The sequence below is a fragment of the Salvelinus alpinus genome, chromosome 11, assembly GCF_045679555.1.
Source record: "Salvelinus alpinus chromosome 11, SLU_Salpinus.1, whole genome shotgun sequence".
Lineage (NCBI taxonomy): Eukaryota > Metazoa > Chordata > Actinopteri > Salmoniformes > Salmonidae > Salvelinus > Salvelinus alpinus.
In genome coordinates, this window is record NC_092096.1 from 16585272 (window position 1) to 16606175 (window position 20904).

Sequence of the window (20904 nt, forward strand, 5' to 3'; positions counted from 1 at the left end):
TTGATACCCGTAGGGGAAACATGATGTGATTGTGATATTTCTAAATTAGGTTAGTTAGTTCTATATACTTGTTGTACTGTTTAATGTCCATTAGCATTGCGTTGCTCAAGTTCCCTCAGAGGAGCCTTCTGACAACTGAAATGAAACAGTGTGAACAGCCTGATGCTGAATAAAGTACAGAGTCCGAAATAAGACTCTGATCAACTGACATGTAAATGTTCACTGTGTGTTTTCTATCCGTTTTTATCCTTTTACTGTGAACCAGAGCGCCAAAGACACATTTCCATTCTGTGTAAACTTTATGGAGAAACTCGTTTTTTAAAAATCTTATTAAAAGTGAAAATAGACCTGGGCCCTTATCCAGAAAGCATCTCTGAATAGGAGTGCTAATTAGATTATATGAACAGATCCTAGATCAGGACTCAGAGCAGCTTTCTGAAACTAGACCTCACCTGTCGATGGTGTTCAGCTTGGAGCCTGTGGAAGTTCTCCTCAGTGGGTTCAAATGACAGAGGTTCTCCAGGACTCCCTCCACTACAGTCCTGCTGGAACAACTGATTCAGATCTCTCTGGGTCCTCAACTCATCCTGCAGGGCCTGCACCGTCATCTGGAGGTGCTGAGGAGAGAGAGGGGGGAGAGGACAGAGAGGGGGGAGAGGGGGGGAGGGGGGAGAGAGGAGAGAGAGGGGGGAGGGAGAGAGAGGGGCAGAGAGGGGGAGAGGAGAGAGGGGGGAGAGAGGAGAGAGAAGGGGAGAGAGGAGAGAGGAGAGCGGAGAGAGAGAGGGGGACGAGAGGAGAGAGAGGGGGGAAAGAGGAGAGAGGAGAGAGAGGAGAGAAGAGAGGGGGGAGAGGAGAGAGAGGAGAGAGAGAGGGGTAGAGGAGAGGAGAGGAGAGGAGAGAGAGGGAGGAGAGAGGGGGGGAAAGGGAGGAATTAAGTCAAGTGTAACAGAGGTAAGATGGTACAGAAGGAGGAAGTATTGATTGAGTACTGTGTCTATTTTCACTGTTACAGTACAAAACTCAGAATTAGCGTTGGTATCTTCATCATCATCATCATATTGCCCCAGTAATGTTTCTTCATCACTCGACCATAACAGAGAGAGTTAGGCCAACATTCAGAACGAACAGTGTACTACACAGACAGCCAATCAGGGCCAGAGCAATTCCTTCTCCATCTCAACAGCAGTCATCTGACAGACAGGGGACAACAACAATAATCACTAGTGGGTAGGGTGGTAGCCAGATGTTCATACCATCATACCGTTTCTGTACCATACCACGTTATTACCGCAATTATACCCAAGGGGCGCTTTTCACTAAACAATTTAGGCAACAGGGATCTTGATCCAGGAGGAGGTTGAATATCTCTGCTGTAACCAAGAAGTTTGATGTTGACATTTAGCCACTTAGCAGGTTAGCAACCCAAACACATCGCTGGAGCCCTGAGCTGCATATCATTTATTTGACACATCTTAGATTTCTATAGTTATACTCAACTAATAGTTATAAGCAGTGACGTAGCACGTACACCGTCAGTATTTAGAAATACCCCGGTATATGGTATATCACCCTGCCTACTAGTGGGCAGTTCTTCCTGCCTTTGATATCAGTTACAGTTTGTAGTTCTTCCTGCCTCAGTTACAGTTTGTAGTTCTTCCTGCCTCAGTTACAGTTTGTAGTTCTTCCTGCCTCAGTTACAGTTTGTAGTTCTTCCTGCCTTTGATATCAGTTACAGTTTATAGTTCTTCCTGCCTTTGATATCAGTTACAGTTTGTAGTTCTTCCTGCCTCAGTTACAGTTTGTAGTTCTTCCTGCCTTTGATATCAGTTACAGTTTATAGTTCTTCCTGCCTTTGATATCAGTTACAGTTTGTAGTTCTTCCTGCCTCAGTTACAGTTTGTAGTTCTTCCTGCCTCAGTTACAGTTTGTAGTTCTTCCTGCCTCAGTTACAGTTTGTAGTTATTTCTGCCTCAGTTACAGTTTGTAGTTCTTCCTGCCTCAGTTACAGTTTGTAGTTTCGGCCTACTGCCTTCTCTCTCACTGCTTCCTTTCCCTCTCTCTCCATCCCTCAACCCTTTCTATTAGCATAGACGTGACATCAGACAAGACATGGTGTGAAGAACAAGATGAAACCAGCCCGAAACTAGAAGAAACGAGCCACCTACAGTACGATTCCCCACACGGCAGCTTCTTGTCAATGTTACTAGCTATCTGGCCAAACAGAGTCACAACACACACTTCTGCCCCATGGAGAGCCATGGTAATGGAGTCTTTTTGTAGGCACTAACTCCGCCGTGGCTCGTTGGTCAAAGCCTACGGAGAAATTAATGGTTATTTTTTTAGGGTTTTGGGATAAACGCCAAAAATAAGGTATTTGGTTCACAGGCTTCGACGTTTTGTTCTACGGGATAATCTCCAAGAGATAAATTCACAAAAAGTGACATTTGGAGAGTTTCTGTAATCAAAACGAGCTTCATAATTCATAAAGGTCGTGTTAACTGACTGCTATTATCTCATAGAACAAACCGTACAAGATCTCCGAAGCCTTTAAATTCAGACCTTATTTTCAGCATTTATTCCTAAACTCCATTCTTTCCCCATTTATTTTCCAAATAGGAATGGCTGAACGAACCAGCGGGGCCTCATTTCGGGGGGTTTTAGGACTAGAAGCTGGCGATCTCATTTTTTTTTAACGTTGTCAACTAACCCGCCTTTAGGCCAGAAAATATGACACGTCACCTCCTATGCAAATGTGGGTTCTAAAACCTTGACACTTCAAGTCCGCTCCGTTGAGAGGGTGGAAACGGAGAGCGATGGGACCCTACGGTGTTCACAGAGGGCTTTGGACACCAAAATGTCACTCGGAACCTGTCCAGAACCGCTCAGTCACCCATCTAAGAGAATATTGTATGTTGTATTCAGATCCATAGATATATTTTTACTCAACCTTGTGTGCCTATCTGTCTGCCTGTTTGTAGATGACTATATGAGCATACAGGTGAGATCATAACATTTTAAAGGATTTTAATATTGATGTCAATGGAGGTTCAACACGGGTGTTCAAAGAAATTGTAAATAAAATAGAAAATAATTTTACTGCCATTTCATGAGTCATTTATACATCCATGAGTCCTTTATACATCCACGAGTCCTTTATACATCCACGAGTCCTTTATACATCCACGAGTCCTTTATACATCCACGAGTCCTTTATACATCCACGAGTCCTTTATACATCCACGAGTCCTTTATACATCCACGAGTCCTTTATACATCCACGAGTCCTTTATATATCCACGAGTCCTTTATACATCCACGAGTCCTTTATACATCCACGAGTCCTTTATATATCCACGAGTCCTTTATACATCCATGACTCCTTTATACATCCATGAGTCCTTTATACATCCATGAGCCCTTTATACATCCATGAGTCCTTTATACATCCACGAGTCCTTTATACATCCACGAGTCCTTTATACATCCATGAGCCCTTTATACATCCACGAGTCCTTTATACATCCACGAGTCCTTTATACATCCACGAGTCCTTTATACATCCACGAGTCCTTTATACATCCACGAGTCCTTTATACATCCATGAGTCCTTTATACATCCATGAGTCCTTTATACATCCATGAGTCCTTTATACATCCACGAGTCCTTTATACATCCACGAGTCCTTTATACATCCACGAGTCCTTTATACATCCATGAGTCCTTTATACATCCACGAGTCCTTTATACATCCATGAGTCCTTTATACATCCACGAGTCCTTTATACATCCATGCTATAAAACGGAATGTCTAGAATTATAACAATATTCTAAATTCTAAAAGTTGACCTAACTCTCTAAAGACAAGGCTCTGGACGGGTGGAAAAAGGTGACATGTAGATAATGTACCTATCTGACATCAATGGAGGTCCAAAATACCGATGTTCAACATCAATCATGAACACATTGTTTTAGAAATGAATCTCAGCCTCAACTCTGCCTTTGAGACCTGGCTGTGTTTGCTGTATGAGTTGTAAAATGAGTCTAGGATGTTTGTCACGGATATCAACCTGCAGCCAGGATGTGATAAAACATCATGTTTAACCATCAACAGCTGTCATCTAACCCCTGTACACCTGTACAAACTGTGTTCCTCTGCATCACAGACAAAATATGGGTGTATAAAGGTGACATTGTGAAATGTTGAAGGATTCATGGAACGAAAGTAAAATGATTTCAATATTCAAATAATGAGCCTATCTGGTGTCAACGGTAAAAGGAGCTGAGGGATGTTATTGTGGTCTGGTAATATGAGGTGGAAGATGTTAGTCAATAGGACTGTGACAACGCCAGCAGTGTGACATTTTGTCCATGGTCCTTTAAAAACCTGCTGTGTATAAAATATTGTGTGCAAAATGTTTGGGCTAGATATTTCAACTGTGTACGGCAAGGTGAACGTCTGACTGAACACGTTTATGATGCTGCTTTGACCCACGGCTCAAACTAGAGGAAAGACAGTTGTTTAACGTGAGAGGCTCAGTCATGTTAGGACTGTACGGCGTGTGTCACAACGCTGACCAGGAAACAAACCACATACAGGAGCAACCATACCTAGACTGCTACAGAGCTTTTCCTCCCTGGTCTGACACGCCCATAGAGTGTTAACAGTAAGGCCATGCCCACTAGAGTGTTAACAGTAAGTCCACGCCCATAGTGTTAACAGTAAGGCCATGCCCACTAGAGTGTTAACAGTAAGTCCACGCCCATAGAGTGTTAACAGTAAGTCCACGCCCATAGTGTTAACAGTAAGGTCACGCCCACTAGAGTGTTAACAGAAAGGCCACGCCCATAGAGTGTTAACAGAAAGGCCATGCCCATAGAGTGTTAACAGTAAGTCCACGCCCATAGTGTTAACAGTAAGGCCATGCCCACTAGAGTGTTAACAGTAAGTCCACGCCCATAGAGTGTTAACAGTAAGTCCACGCCCATAGTATTAACAGTAAGGTCACGCCCACTAGAGTGTTAACAGAAAGGCCACGCCCATAGAGTGTTAACAGAAAGGCCACGCCCATAGAGTGTTAACAGAAAGGCCATGCCCATAGTGTTAACAGTAAGGTCACGCCCACTAGAGTGTTAACAGTAAGTCCACGTCCAAAGTGTTAACAGTAAGTCCATGCCCATAGAGTGTTAACAGTAAGTCCACGCCCATAGAGTGTTAACAGTAAGTCCACGCCCATAGAGTGTTAACAGTAAGGCCACGCCCACTAGAGTGTTAACAGAAAGGCCACGCCCATAGAGTGTTAACAGTAAGTCCACGCCCATAGAGTGTTAACAGTAAGGCCACGCCCACTAGAGTGTTAACAGTAAGTCCACGCCCATAGAGTGTTAACAGTAAGTCCACGCCCATAGAGTGTTTATAGAAAGGCCACGCCCACTAGAGTGTTAACAGTAAGTCCACGCCCATAGAGTGTTTATAGAAAGGCCACGCTCACTAGAGTGTTTACAGAAAGGCCACGCCCATAGTGTATAGACCATGCCCACAGACAACGCCCACTAGAGTTAAATTCCACCTCTTCCTTTTAAACAGAGGTGTGTGAGAGGTGTGTGTCATTTATTTGAGCTGTGAGGTGCTGGTGAGACACATCTTTCTGTTGCTCAGCGGTGTGCAACTCGTCCTCCTCAGCTGTGGTGTTGATAGATACTAATACCACAAAGACAATACCACATACAGGGTTCTCCCAAGGATCTTTTTTAACAAGGAGGTACTACTGAGTACAGCAGGATGGAGGACATTTCCTGCAATCTAAAGCAAAGAAATACTCCATTAGGGTGTGGTGCCAGGCCTTAAATGATTACAAATAACGTTTTTTTAAATGACAGTGGCGCAACCAGTCCACAAGGTGGCGTAGTGCAACTCTTAAATTCTTCAAGGAAAACCCTGACATAGAAAGATAATATGGACTAGTCATGGCTTCTGTTCGGTTTTCCAGGTCTCAGAGATTCTTCATGAACTTATCTCTGATCCTCCTGAGTGGATCCGTCTCTCTGCTCCTGTGGATCGTTCTCAGACACCCGCCGGGCTCTGACAGGAGTCCTCTCCCCGCTCTGGACCTCCTGCCCCTGGACTACGCTGCCGACCTGCCGGCCTGCTCAGCCATCATCCAGGGAGACCTGGAGGGTCTGGAGAGGAAGCAGCTCAGCCTCCTGCTGAAGACTATGAAGAAACAGCAGCTGCTGTCAGAGGCCTTCTACCACAACGTGACTCAGGACTGTCAGAGGTACGTTACAGAAAGAGCGTTCATCACCGTTCCTCTCAGTCAGGAGGAGAAGGAGTTCCCCATCGCCTACTCCATGGTCATCCACGACAAGATGGAGATGTTTGAGCGGCTCCTGCGTGCCGTGTACACTCCTCAGAACGTGTACTGCGTCCACATCGACCAGAAGTCATCCGAGGACTTCAGGACGGCAGTGAGGGCTATCGTGTCCTGTCTGCCTAATGTGTTTGTGGCCAGTAAGTTAGAGAGTGTGGTATACGCCTCCTGGTCCAGAGTGCAGGCTGATCTGAACTGTATGGAGGATCTCCTGAAGTCACCTGTCCAGTGGAGGTACCTGATCAACACCTGTGGAACAGACTTCCCCATTAAGACCAACGCTGAGATGGTTCAGGCCCTCAAGCTGCAGAACGGGAGGAACAGCCTGGAGTCAGAGACCACCGACGACTATAAAAACAGCAGATGGCAGTTTCACCACAAAATCACCAACAACATGGTGGTCAAGACGAACGTTAGGAAGAGCCCTCCTCCAATCAGCACCCCCATGTTCTCTGGCAACGCCTACTTCCTGGTGTCCAGGGCCTTCGTCCGTCACGTGATGGAGTCTCAGGAGGTCCGGGCGCTGTTGGAGTGGGAGAAGGACACCTACAGTCCTGATGAACACCTGTGGGCCACCCTGCAACGCATGCCCTCTGTGCCAGGATCTAACCCTCCGCACATCAAGTACCAAGAATCAGACATGAAGGCCATTGCTCGCATCGTGAAGTGGCGTTCCCTGGAAGGAGATGTGAGGAACGGAGCCCCATATCCACCCTGCTCGGGTGTCTACAGGAGGTCCGTTTGTGTCTACGGGGCTGGAGATCTCAGGTGGCTCCTACAACATCGCCACCTCATCGCTAACAAGTTTGACCCCGAGGTGGATGATGTGGCGATCAGGTGTCTGGAGTCGTACCTGCGCTACAAAGCTACATACCGTGTTTCACCAGGGACAGTCTGAGAGGATCTTACAAAAACTATGACATGTTAAAAGTTGTAAATATGTTAATGTTCATTTATTTGAAATATGTTTTGAAATGTATATTTCTGATAGTACTGTAAAGAGGGTTTGTAAATACAGTAACGTAGGTTTTATTGAAAATATACTCTGAGTGTTAAAAACATTAGGAACACCTTCCATAGTTTGTGATATATGGCCAATATACCACGGCTAAGGGCTGTATCAAGGCACTCCGCGTTGCGTCGTGACCCATGGTATATTGGCCATATACCACAACCCCTCGGGCCTTATTGCTTAAATAACTAACACTACAGAAGCAGTTGATCTTTGCTCAGTGTTTTAATCAAAGCCTGTTCAATGTTTCTGTATCAATATGGACTTTAAAATAATTAATTTGGGGTCATTGTGACCCCAGACAAAAACACATAATTCCACCTATAGTAACTTAATAAAAGTGACCTTTATTCAAACATAAGTTTCTCTGGAGACAGTATTAGTTATCCAAACCACCAGAGGGTGGAGGGGGAATATGTTCCCAAAACACAAACCACCAGAGGGTGGAGGGGGAATATGTTCCCAAAACACAAACCACCAGAGGGTGGAGGGGGAATATGTTCCCAAAACACAAACCACCAGAGGGTGGAGGGGGAATATGTTCCCAGAACACAACAACTGTCCAGTTGGATGATTCTACCATGTTTCTTTTAGGGTGTAAAAAACATTCACATGATGTTACAACAACGTTCCCAGAAAACATTCTGTCTGTTCTTTAAAGGGTCCCAGAACGTTTCATTAGCTATTGGGAACATTGTGTGGACACGACGAGAGATATGTTCCCAAAACACAGTTGTGTTGCTTATGAGAACGTTTGAACAATGATCTGTAGTTGCTGCTACAGATGGTGTGTACAACAGTTTAGTGAATGTTAGGAGAATATTCCAAGGATATTTCATTTAGACATTTTTTGGGACAAATACAAATATTTTGTTATCAAAAGCATTCTCTCAATGTTTTTGGGATGTTATCGTCCTAATGTTAAATAAAACCCTAACTAGAACCTAATGGAATCTTAACTAATGTTCTGGGAACGTTCCTGGTTTGCTGGGAAAACTCTTTTTTTTTGCATGCTTAGAGAAAAACCACACCGACGCAGGCCCAAGAGGATTGTGGGTTCTCGAGTAAATATTTCAAGCGTGTAAACTCTCGCAAGGCTGCCGGCCCAGATGGCATCCCGAGCCACGTCCTAAGAGCATGCGCAGATAATCTGGCAGGAGTGTTCACGGACATATTCAATCTCTCCCTATCCCAGTCTGCTGTCCCCACATGTTTCAATATGTCCACCATTGTTCCTGTGCCTAAACAAGCTGACTGAACCAAATGACTATCACCCTGTAGCTTCCCCTCTGTCATCATGAAGTGCTTTAAGAGTCAAGGACCATATCAGCTCCACCTTACCCGACACAACTTGAATAGCGTCCAAAAAGATCTCCACACCGCCCCATCCCACCCGGACAAGAGGAATACCGATGTGAATACCTATGTGGGAATACTGTTCACGGACTACAGCTCAGCCTTCAACACCATAGTATACCCTCCAAGCTCGTCACTAAGCTCAGGTATACCCTCCAAGCTCGTCACTAAGCTCAGGTATACCCTCCAAGCTCGTCACTAAGCTCAGGTATACCCTCCAAGCTCGTCACTAAGCTCAGGTATACCCTCCAAGCTCGTCACTAAGCTCAGGTATACCCTCCAAGCTCGTCACTAAGCTCAGGTATACCCTCCGAGCTCGTCACTAAGCTCAGGTATACCCTCCAAGCTCGTCACTAAGCTCAGGTATACCCTCCAAGCTCGTCACTAAGCTCAGGTATACCCTCCAAGATCGTCACTACGCTCAGGTATACCCTCCAAGCTCGTCACTAAGCTCAGGTATACCCTCCAAGCTCGTCACTAAGCTCAGGTATACCCTCCAAGCTCGTCACTAAGCTCAGGTATACCCTCCAAGCTCGTCACTAAGCTCAGGTATACCCTCCAAGCTCGTCACTAAGCTCAGGTATACCCTCCAAGCTCGTCACTAAGCTCAGGTATACCCTCCGAGCTCGTCACTAAGCTCAGGTATACCCTCCAAGCTCGTCACTAAGCTCAGGTATACCCTCCAAGCTCGTCACTAAGCTCAGGTATACCCTCCAAGCTCGTCACTAAGCTCAGGTATACCCTCCAAGCTCGTCACTAAGCTCAGGTATACCCTCCAAGCTCGTCACTAAGCTCAGGTATACCCTCCAAGCTCGTCACTAAGCTGAGGTATACCCTCCAAGCTCGTCACTAAGCTCAGGTATACCCTCCGAGCTCGTCACTAAGCTCAGGTATACCCTCCGAGCTCGTCACTAAGCTCAGGTATACCCTCCAAGCTCGTCACTAAGCTCAGGTATACCCTCCAAGCGCGTCACTAAGCTCAGGTATACCCTCCAAGCTCGTCACTAAGCTCAGGTATACCCTCCAAGCTCGTCACTAAGCTCAGGTATACCCTCCAAGCTCGTCACTAAGCTGAGGTATACCCTCCAAGCTCGTCACTAAGCTCAGGTATACCCTCCAAGCTCGTCACTAAGCTCAGGTATACCCTCCAAGCTCGTCACTAAGCTCAGGTATACCCTCCAAGCTCGTCACTAAGCTCAGGTATACCCTCCAAGCTCGTCACTAAGCTCAGGTATACCCTCCAAGCTCGTCACTAAGCTCAGGTATACCCTCCAAGCTCGTCACTAAGCTCAGGTATACCCTCCAAGCTCGTCACTAAGCTCAGGTATACCCTCCAAGCTCGTCACTAAGCTCAGGTATACCCTCCAAACTCGTCACTAAGCTCAGGTATACCCTCCAAGCTCGTCACTAAGCTCAGGTATACCCTCCAAGCTCGTCACTAAGCTCAGGTATACCCTCCGAGCTCGTCACTAAGCTCAGGTATACCCTCCAGGCTCGTCACTAAGCTCAGGTATACCCTCCAAGCTCGTCACTAAGCTCAGAGCCCAGGTTCTGAACTCCTCCATGTGCAACTGGATCCTGGATTTCCTGACGGGACCGACCCCAGGTGGTAGGCAACAACCCCTCTGCCATGCAGGGGTGTGTGCTCATCCCCAACCTGTACTCCCGGTTCACCCACGACTGGGTAACTAAATCAGTCAAGAACTTTCTATGCCAGGTATTTGATGTAAGATTGAAACTGAGTGATTGGAACTGAACGATAAAGGTTTGCTGACGACACAACAGTGGTAGGACGACACGACAGTGGTAGGACGACACGACAGTGGTAGGACGACACGACAGTGGTAGGACGACACTACAGTGGTAGGACGACACGACAGTGGTAGGACGACACAACAGTGGTAGGACGACACTACAGTGGTAGGACGACATGACAGTGGTAGGACGACACTACAGTGGTAGGACGACACGACAGTGGTAGGACGACACAACAGTGGTAGGACGACACAACAGTGGTAGGACGACACAACAGTGGTAGGACGACACGACAGTGGTAGGACGACACGACAGTGGTAGGACGACACGACAGTGGTAGGACGACACGACAGTGGTAGGCCTGATCACCAACAACGACGACACAGCCTACAGGGAGGAGGTCAGAGCCCTGGTGGAGTGGTGAAAGGACAATAACCTCTCCCTCAACGTCTACAAAACCAAGGAGCTGATTGTGGACTACAGGAGACAGAAGGAAGAGCTCAGATATCACTCAGATATCATAGTAACATGGCATTAGTCATGGGAAAATGTTTAGAATTGCTGGAAATGAGCTTTAAAACTGCTAATTGGCCATCAGGATCATAATCAAACTGTAATGTTCTCTTTTAAACCAGTTAGCTGTAAAACTGCTAAATAAATAGTTCTGTAAAGCAAACTCATTTGATTACTTGTGGCTGATAATGTTCAGATCCCTCTGTACGTATTAAATGCTAACTTTTAATCCCAGTGCTGAGTTAATGTGTATGGGGCGAACAGTATAGCTAGTAGGCTGTGTGTCTGTAGATGGACTGAGGAGGATACAGCAGCCATTGTGATCATGGAGTCATTGTGGCTTGTTCTTGCTGTTCTCTAAATGGTATAGAAATGCAGTAGATCAGCTCACTAAAACTCAGACCCTGGTTAGGGCCCTGACCCCCGGGGGGACGCCGCCTGACCCCCGGGGGGACGCCGCCTGAACACCGGGGGAACGCCGCCTGAACACCGGGGGTACGCCGCCTGAACACCGGGGGGACGCCGTCTGACCACAGGGGGGACGCCGTCTGAACACCGGGGGGACGCCGCCTGACCACCGGGGGGACGCCGCCTGACCCCCGGGGGGACGCCGCCTGACCCCCGGGGGGACGCCACCTGACCACCGGGGGGACGCCGCCTGACCACCGGGGGGACGCCGCCTGACCACCGGGGGGACGCCGCCTGACCACCGGGAGGACGCCGTCTGAACACCGGGGGGACGCCGCCTGAACACCGGGGGGACGCCGCCTGACCACCTGGGGGGACGCCGCCTGAACACCGGGGGGACGCCGCCTGAACACCGGGGGGACGCCGCCTGAACACCGGGGGGACGCCGCCTGACCACCGGGGGGACGCCGCCTGACCACCGGGGGGACGCCGTCTGACCCCCGGGGGGATGCCGTCTGACCACCGGGGGGACGCCGCCTGACCACCGGGGGGACGCCGCCTGACCACCGGGGGGACGCCGCCTGCCCTCAGGGACATTTACACCCCTCAGTGTTGAAGGAAGGCCAGGAAGCTCATTAGGGACCTCAGCCACGGAGTGTTCATTCTGCTACAGTCTGGCAGATGGTCTAGGAGCATCAGATCTCAGACCAACAGACTCCGAGACAGCTTCTATCACCAGACCATCAGACTGTTGAAGAGCCATCGATAGCTGTCCATCTGCCCTGTACTCTGCCCTGCATCTTAGAGAGATTTTTGCAAACATACACCCACACACTCAATCACACAAAAACACACATATAGTCTCTTGCGCTCACACACACACACCCTCACTCATAAACACACACACAGTCATCACTGCTGTTCCATGTATATAGAGACATTGAACACTGGTCACTTCACATTGATACACACTGTGTATTATATACTGTATACTCCACAGAGCTCATTCTAGATTATCTATTGTTGTACATATCCTCTCTCTCTCTCTCTCTCTCTCTCTCTCTCTCTCTCTCTCTCTCTCTCTCTCTCTCTCTCTCGCTCTCTCTCGCTCTCTCAGGACAATGAAGGGACAGTCTGTCATGATTCCACAGACGACCTGGTTACTAAGCAACATCAGCCATCTGTGAGTGGTGCTGAGTGAATGACGTTGTCTCTCTCATAATACACACACAGACAAGAGCAAACACACACAACACACAACACACAACACACAGGACACAACACACAACACACAACACACAGGACACAACACACAACACACAGGACACAACACACAACACACAGGACAGATGAGGAGCGGAAGAGAGGACGGTGTGATCACATACGGAGGGGTGAGTGAAAGTCAAGACTCGAGGGAAACAAAAAAGAACAAGGGAAGAGAAAAAAATATGGACCTGACTACAACACTCCCTGACCCAGAGAAGAACAGGACCTGACTACAACACTCCCTGACCCAGAGAAGAACAGGACCTGACTACAACACTCCCTGACCCAGAGAAGAACAGGACCTGACTACAACACTCCCTGACCCAGAGAAGAACAGGACCTGACTACAACACTCCCTGACCCAGAGAAGAACAGGACCTGACTACAACACTCCCTGACCCAGAGAAGAACTGACTACAACACTCCCTGACCCAGAGAAGAACTGACTACAACACTCCCTGACCCAGAGAAGAACTGACTACAACACTCCCTCACCCAGAGAAGAACTGACTACAACACTCCCTGACCCAGAGAAGAACTGACTACAACACTCCCTGACCCAGAGAAGAACTGACTACAACACTCCCTGACCCAGAGAAGAACTGACTACAACACTCCCTGACCCAGAGAAGAACTGACTACAACACTCCCTGACCCAGAGAAGAACTGACTACAACACTCCCTGACCCAGAGAAGAACTGACTACAACACTCCCTGACCCAGAGAAGAACAGGACCTGACTACAACACTCCCTGACCCAGAGAAGAACAGGACCTGACTACAACACTCCCTGACCCAGAGAAGAACAGGACCTGACTACAACACTCCCTGACCCAGAGAAGAACAGGACCTGACTACAACACTCTCTGACCCAGAGAAGAACAGGACCTGACTACAACCCTCCCTGACCAGAGAAGAACAGGACCTGACTACAACACTCCCTGACCCAGAGAAGAACAGGACCTGACTGCAACACTCCCTGACCCAGAGAAGAACAGGACCTGACTACAACACTCCCTGACCCAGAGAAGAACAGGACCTGACTACAACACTCCCTGACCCAGAGAAGAACAGGACCTGACTACAACACTCCCTGACCCAGAGAAGAACAGGACCTGACTACAACACTCCCTGACCCAGAGAAGAACTGACTACAACACTCCCTGACCCAGAGAAGAACTGACTACAACCCTCCCTGACCCAGAGAAGAACAGGACCTGACTACAACACTCCCTGACCCAGAGAAGAACAGGACCTGACTACAACACTCGCTGACCCAGAGAAGAACTGACTACAACACTCCCTGACCCAGAGAAGAACTGACTACAACACTCCCTGACCCAGAGAAGAACTGACTACAACACTCCCTGACCCAGAGAAGAACTGACTACAACACTCCCTGACCCAGAGAAGAACAGGACCTGACTACAACACTCCCTGACCCAGAGAAGAACAGGACCTGACTACAACACTCCCTGACCCAGAGAAGAACAGGACCTGACTACAACACTCCCTGACCCAGAGAAGAACAGGACCTGACTACAACACTCCCTGACCCAGAGAAGAACAGGACCTGACTACAACACTCTCTGACCCAGAGAAGAACAGGACCTGACTACAACCCTCCCTGACCAGAGAAGAACAGGACCTGACTACAACACTCCCTGACCCAGAGAAGAACAGGACCTGACTGCAACACTCCCTGACCCAGAGAAGAACAGGACCTGACTACAACACTCCCTGACCCAGAGAAGAACTGACTACAACACTCCCTGACCCAGAGAAGAACAGGGCGTGACTACAACACTCCCTGACCCAGAGAAGAACAGGACCTGACTACAACACTCCCTGACCCAGAGAAGAACAGGACCTGACTACAACACTCCCTGACCCAGGGAAGAACAGGACCTGACTACAACACTCCCTGACCCAGAGAAGAACAGGACCTGACTACAACACTCCCTGACCCAGAGAAGAACAGGACCTGACTACAACACTCCCTGACCCAGAGAAGAACAGGACCTGACTACAACACTCCCTGACCCAGAGAAGAACAGGACCTGACTACAACACTCCCTGACCCAGAGAAGAACAGGACCTGACTACAACGCTCCCTGACCCAGAGAAGAACTGACTACAACACTCCCTGACCCAGAGAAGAACTGACTACAACACTCCCTGACCCAGAGAAGAACTGACTACAACACTCCCTGACCCAGAAAAGAACAGGACCTGACTACAACACTCCCTGACCCAGAGAAGAACAGGACCTGACTACAACACTCCCTGACCCAGAGAAGAACAGGACCTGACTACAACACTCCCTGACCCAGAGAAGAACAGGACCTGACTACAACACTCCCTGACCCAGAGAAGAACAGGACCTGACTACAACACTCCCTGACCCAGAGAAGAACAGGACCTGACTACAACACTCCCTGACCCAGAGAAGAACAGGACCTGACTACAACACTCCCTGACCCAGAGAAGAACAGGACCTGACTACAACACTCCCTGACCCAGAGAAGAACAGGACCTGACTACAACACTCCCTGACCCAGAGAAGAACAGGACCTGACTACAACACTCCCTGACCCAGAGAAGAACAGGACCTGACTACAACACTCCCTGACCCAGAGAAGAACAGGACCTGACTACAACACTCCCTGACCCAGAGAAGAACAGGACCTGACTACAACACTCCCTGACCCAGAGAAGAACTGACTACAACACTCCCTGACCCAGAGAAGAACTGACTACAACCCTCCCTGACCCAGAGAAGAACAGGACCTGACTACAACACTCCCTGACCCAGAGAAGAACAGGACCTGACTACAACACTCGCTGACCCAGAGAAGAACTGACTACAACACTCCCTGACCCAGAGAAGAACTGACTACAACACTCCCTGACCCAGAGAAGAACTGACTACAACACTCCCTGACCCAGAGAAGAACTGACTACAACACTCCCTGACCCAGAGAAGAACAGGACCTGACTACAACACTCCCTGACCCAGAGAAGAACAGGACCTGACTACAACACTCCCTGACCCAGAGAAGAACAGGACCTGACTACAACACTCCCTGACCCAGAGAAGAACAGGACCTGACTACAACACTCCCTGACCCAGAGAAGAACAGGACCTGACTACAACACTCCCTGACCCAGAGAAGAACTGACTACAACACTCCCTGACCCAGAGAAGAACTGACTACAACCCTCCCTGACCCAGAGAAGAACAGGACCTGACTACAACACTCCCTGACCCAGAGAAGAACAGGACCTGACTACAACACTCGCTGACCCAGAGAAGAACTGACTACAACACTCCCTGACCCAGAGAAGAACTGACTACAACACTCCCTGACCCAGAGAAGAACTGACTACAACACTCCCTGACCCAGAGAAGAACTGACTACAACACTCCCTGACCCAGAGAAGAACAGGACCTGACTACAACACTCCCTGACCCAGAGAAGAACAGGACCTGACTACAACACTCCCTGACCCAGAGAAGAACAGGACCTGACTACAACACTCCCTGACCCAGAGAAGAACAGGACCTGACTACAACACTCCCTGACCCAGAGAAGAACAGGACCTGACTACAACACTCTCTGACCCAGAGAAGAACAGGACCTGACTACAACCCTCCCTGACCAGAGAAGAACAGGACCTGACTACAACACTCCCTGACCCAGAGAAGAACAGGACCTGACTGCAACACTCCCTGACCCAGAGAAGAACAGGACCTGACTACAACCCTCCCTGACCAGAGAAGAACAGGACCTGACTACAACACTCCCTGACCCAGAGAAGAACAGGACCTGACTGCAACACTCCCTGACCCAGAGAAGAACAGGACCTGACTACAACACTCCCTGACCCAGAGAAGAACTGACTACAACACTCCCTGACCCAGAGAAGAACAGGGCGTGACTACAACACTCGCTGACCCAGAGAAGAACTGACTACAACACTCCCTGACCCAGAGAAGAACTGACTACAACACTCCCTGACCCAGAGAAGAACTGACTACAACACTCCCTGACCCAGAAAAGAACAGGACCTGACTACAACACTCCCTGACCCAGAGAAGAACAGGACCTGACTACAACACTCCCTGACCCAGAGAAGAACAGGACCTGACTACAACACTCCCTGACCCAGAGAAGAACAGGACCTGACTACAACACTCCCTGACCCAGAGAAGAACAGGACCTGACTACAACACTCCCTGACCCAGAGAAGAACAGGACCTGACTACAACACTCCCTGACCCAGAGAAGAACAGGACCTGACTACAACACTCCCTGACCCAGAGAAGAACAGGACCTGACTACAACACTCCCTGACCCAGAGAAGAACAGGACCTGACTACAACACTCCCTGACCCAGAGAAGAACTGACTACAACACTCCCTGACCCAGAGAAGAACTGACTACAACCCTCCCTGACCCAGAGAAGAACAGGACCTGACTACAACACTCCCTGACCCAGAGAAGAACAGGACCTGACTACAACACTCGCTGACCCAGAGAAGAACTGACTACAACACTCCCTGACCCAGAGAAGAACTGACTACAACACTCCCTGACCCAGAGAAGAACTGACTACAACACTCCCTGCCCCAGAGAAGAACTGACTACAACACTCCCTGACCCAGAGAAGAACAGGTCCTGACTACAACACTCCCTGACCCAGAGAAGAACAGGACCTGACTACAACACTCCCTGACCCAGAGAAGAACAGGACCTGACTACAACACTCCCTGACCCAGAGAAGAACAGGACCTGACTACAACACTCCCTGACCCAGAGAAGAACAGGACCTGACTACAACACTCTCTGACCCAGAGAAGAACAGGACCTGACTACAACCCTCCCTGACCAGAGAAGAACAGGACCTGACTACAACACTCCCTGACCCAGAGAAGAACAGGACCTGACTGCAACACTCCCTGACCCAGAGAAGAACAGGACCTGACTACAACACTCCCTGACCCAGAGAAGAACAGGACCTGACTACAACACTCCCTGACCCAGAGAAGAACAGGACCTGACTACAACACTCCCTGACCCAGAGAAGAACAGGACCTGACTACAACACTCCCTGACCCAGAGAAGAACTGACTACAACACTCCCTGACCCAGAGAAGAACTGACTACAACCCTCCCTGACCCAGAGAAGAACAGGACCTGACTACAACACTCCCTGACCCAGAGAAGAACAGGACCTGACTACAACACTCGCTGACCCAGAGAAGAACTGACTACAACACTCCCTGACCCAGAGAAGAACTGACTACAACACTCCCTGACCCAGAGAAGAACTGACTACAACACTCCCTGACCCAGAGAAGAACTGACTACAACACTCCCTGACCCAGAGAAGAACAGGACCTGACTACAACACTCCCTGACCCAGAGAAGAACAGGACCTGACTACAACACTCCCTGACCCAGAGAAGAACAGGACCTGACTACAACACTCCCTGACCCAGAGAAGAACAGGACCTGACTACAACACTCCCTGACCCAGAGAAGAACAGGACCTGACTACAACACTCTCTGACCCAGAGAAGAACAGGACCTGACTACAACCCTCCCTGACCAGAGAAGAACAGGACCTGACTACAACACTCCCTGACCCAGAGAAGAACAGGACCTGACTGCAACACTCCCTGACCCAGAGAAGAACAGGACCTGACTACAACACTCCCTGACCCAGAGAAGAACTGACTACAACACTCCCTGACCCAGAGAAGAACAGGGCGTGACTACAACACTCCCTGACCCAGAGAAGAACAGGACCTGACTACAACACTCCCTGACCCAGAGAAGAACAGGACCTGACTACAACACTCCCTGACCCAGGGAAGAACAGGACCTGACTACAACACTCCCTGACCCAGAGAAGAACAGGACCTGACTACAACACTCCCTGACCCAGAGAAGAACAGGACCTGACTACAACACTCCCTGACCCAGAGAAGAACAGGACCTGACTACAACACTCCCTGACCCAGAGAAGAACAGGACCTGACTACAACACTCCCTGACCCAGAGAAGAACAGGACCTGACTACAACGCTCCCTGACCCAGAGAAGAACTGACTACAACACTCCCTGACCCAGAGAAGAACTGACTACAACACTCCCTGACCCAGAGAAGAACTGACTACAACACTCCCTGACCCAGAAAAGAACAGGACCTGACTACAACACTCCCTGACCCAGAGAAGAACAGGACCTGACTACAACACTCCCTGACCCAGAGAAGAACATGACCTGACTACAACACTCCCTGACCCAGAGAAGAACAGGACCTGACTACAACACTCCCTGACCCAGAGAAGAACAGGACCTGACTACAACACTCCCTGACCCAGAGAAGAACAGGACCTGACTACAACACTCCCTGACCCAGAGAAGAACAGGACCTGACTACAACACTCCCTGACCCAGAGAAGAACAGGACCTGACTACAACACTCCCTGACCCAGAGAAGAACAGGACCTGACTACAACACTCCCTGACCCAGAGAAGAACAGGACCTGACTACAACACTCCCTGACCCAGAGAAGAACAGGACCTGACTACAACACTCCCTGACCCAGAGAAGAACAGGACCTGACTACAACACTCCCTGACCCAGAGAAGAACAGGACCTGACTACAACACTCCCTGACCCAGAGAAGAACTGACTACAACACTCCCTGACCCAGAGAAGAACTGACTACAACCCTCCCTGACCCAGAGAAGAACAGGACCTGACTACAACACTCCCTGACCCAGAGAAGAACAGGACCTGACTACAACACTCCCTGACCCAGAGAAGAACTGACTACAACACTCCCTGACCCAGAGAAGAACTGACTACAACACTCCCTGACCCAGAGAAGAACTGACTACAACACTCCCTGACCCAGAGAAGAACTGACTACAACACTCCCTGACCCAGAGAAGAACAGGACCTGACTACAACACTCCCTGACCCAGAGAAGAACAGGACCTGACTACAACACTCCCTGACCCAGAGAAGAACAGGACCTGACTACAACACTCCCTGACCCAGAGAAGAACAGGACCTGACTACAACACTCCCTGACCCAGAGAAGAACAGGACCTGACTACAACACTCCCTGACCCAGAGAAGAACTGACTACAACACTCCCTGACCCAGAGAAGAACTGACTACAACCCTCCCTGACCCAGAGAAGAACAGGACCTGACTACAACACTCCCTGACCCAGAGAAGAACAGGACCTGACTACAACACTCGCTGACCCAGAGAAGAACTGACTACAACACTCCCTGACCCAGAGAAGAACTGACTACAACACTCCCTGACCCAGAGAAGAACTGACTACAACACTCCCTGACCCAGAGAAGAACTGACTACAACACTCCCTGACCCAGAGAAGAACAGGACCTGACTACAACACTCCCTGACCCAGAGAAGAACAGGACCTGACTACAACACTCCCTGACCCAGAGAAGAACAGGACCTGACTACAACACTCCCTGACCCAGAGAAGAACAGGACCTGACTACAACACTCCCTGACCCAGAGAAGAACAGGACCTGACTACAACACTCTCTGACCCAGAGAAGAACAGGACCTGACTACAACCCTCCCTGACCAGAGAAGAACAGGACCTGACTACAACACTCCCTGACCCAGAGAAGAACAGGACCTGACTGCAACACTCCCTGACCCAGAGAAGAACAGGACCTGACTACAACCCTCCCTGACCAGAGAAGAACAGGACCTGACTACAACACTCCCTGACCCAGAGAAGAACAGGACCTGACTGCAACACTCCCTGACCCAGAGAAGAACAGGACCTGACTACAACACTCCCTGACCCAGAGAAGAACAGGACCTGACTACAACACTCCCTGACCCAGAGAAGAACATGACCTGACTACAACACTCCCTGACCCAGAGAAGAACAGGACCTGACTACAACACTCCCTGACCCAGAGAAGAACAGGACCTGACTACAACACTCCCTGACCCAGAGAAGAACAGGACCTGACTACAACACTCCCTGACCCAGAGAAGAACAGGACCTGACTACAACACTCCCTGACCCAGAGAAGAACAGGACCTGACTACAACACTCCCTGACCCAGAGAAGAACAGGACCTGACTACAACACTCCCTGACCCAGAGAAGAACAGGACCTGACTACAACACTCCCTGACCCAGAGAAGA

General features: G+C 49.3%; 2 protein-coding genes across 6 annotated transcripts in view; one reads left to right on the forward strand and one right to left on the reverse strand.

Moving 5' to 3' along the window:
- The window catches only part of LOC139533638 (ELKS/Rab6-interacting/CAST family member 1-like), a 619530-nt gene that overhangs the window by 494696 nt on the left and 103930 nt on the right, over positions 1–20904 (reverse strand). For all 5 annotated transcript variants that reach the window (XM_071331836.1, XM_071331835.1, XM_071331834.1 and 2 more), the window contains exon 4: positions 453–617. In XM_071331836.1, the coding sequence (XP_071187937.1) occupies positions 453–617 (165 nt within the window). The remainder of the gene's footprint in view (positions 1–452; positions 618–20904) is intronic.
- Positions 5396–7758, forward strand: LOC139533640 (beta-1,3-galactosyl-O-glycosyl-glycoprotein beta-1,6-N-acetylglucosaminyltransferase 3-like). Its single transcript, XM_071331839.1, has one exon. The coding sequence runs from the start codon at positions 5966–5968 to the stop codon at positions 7265–7267; it is 1302 nt and encodes a 433-aa protein (XP_071187940.1). The 5' UTR covers positions 5396–5965; the 3' UTR covers positions 7268–7758.

What these genes read in the sequence shown, in the direction of transcription:
- LOC139533640 (XM_071331839.1), top strand. Translation starts at nt 5,966, where the DNA reads ATGGCTTCTGTTCGGTTTTCCAGGTCTCAGAGATTCTTCATGAACTTA.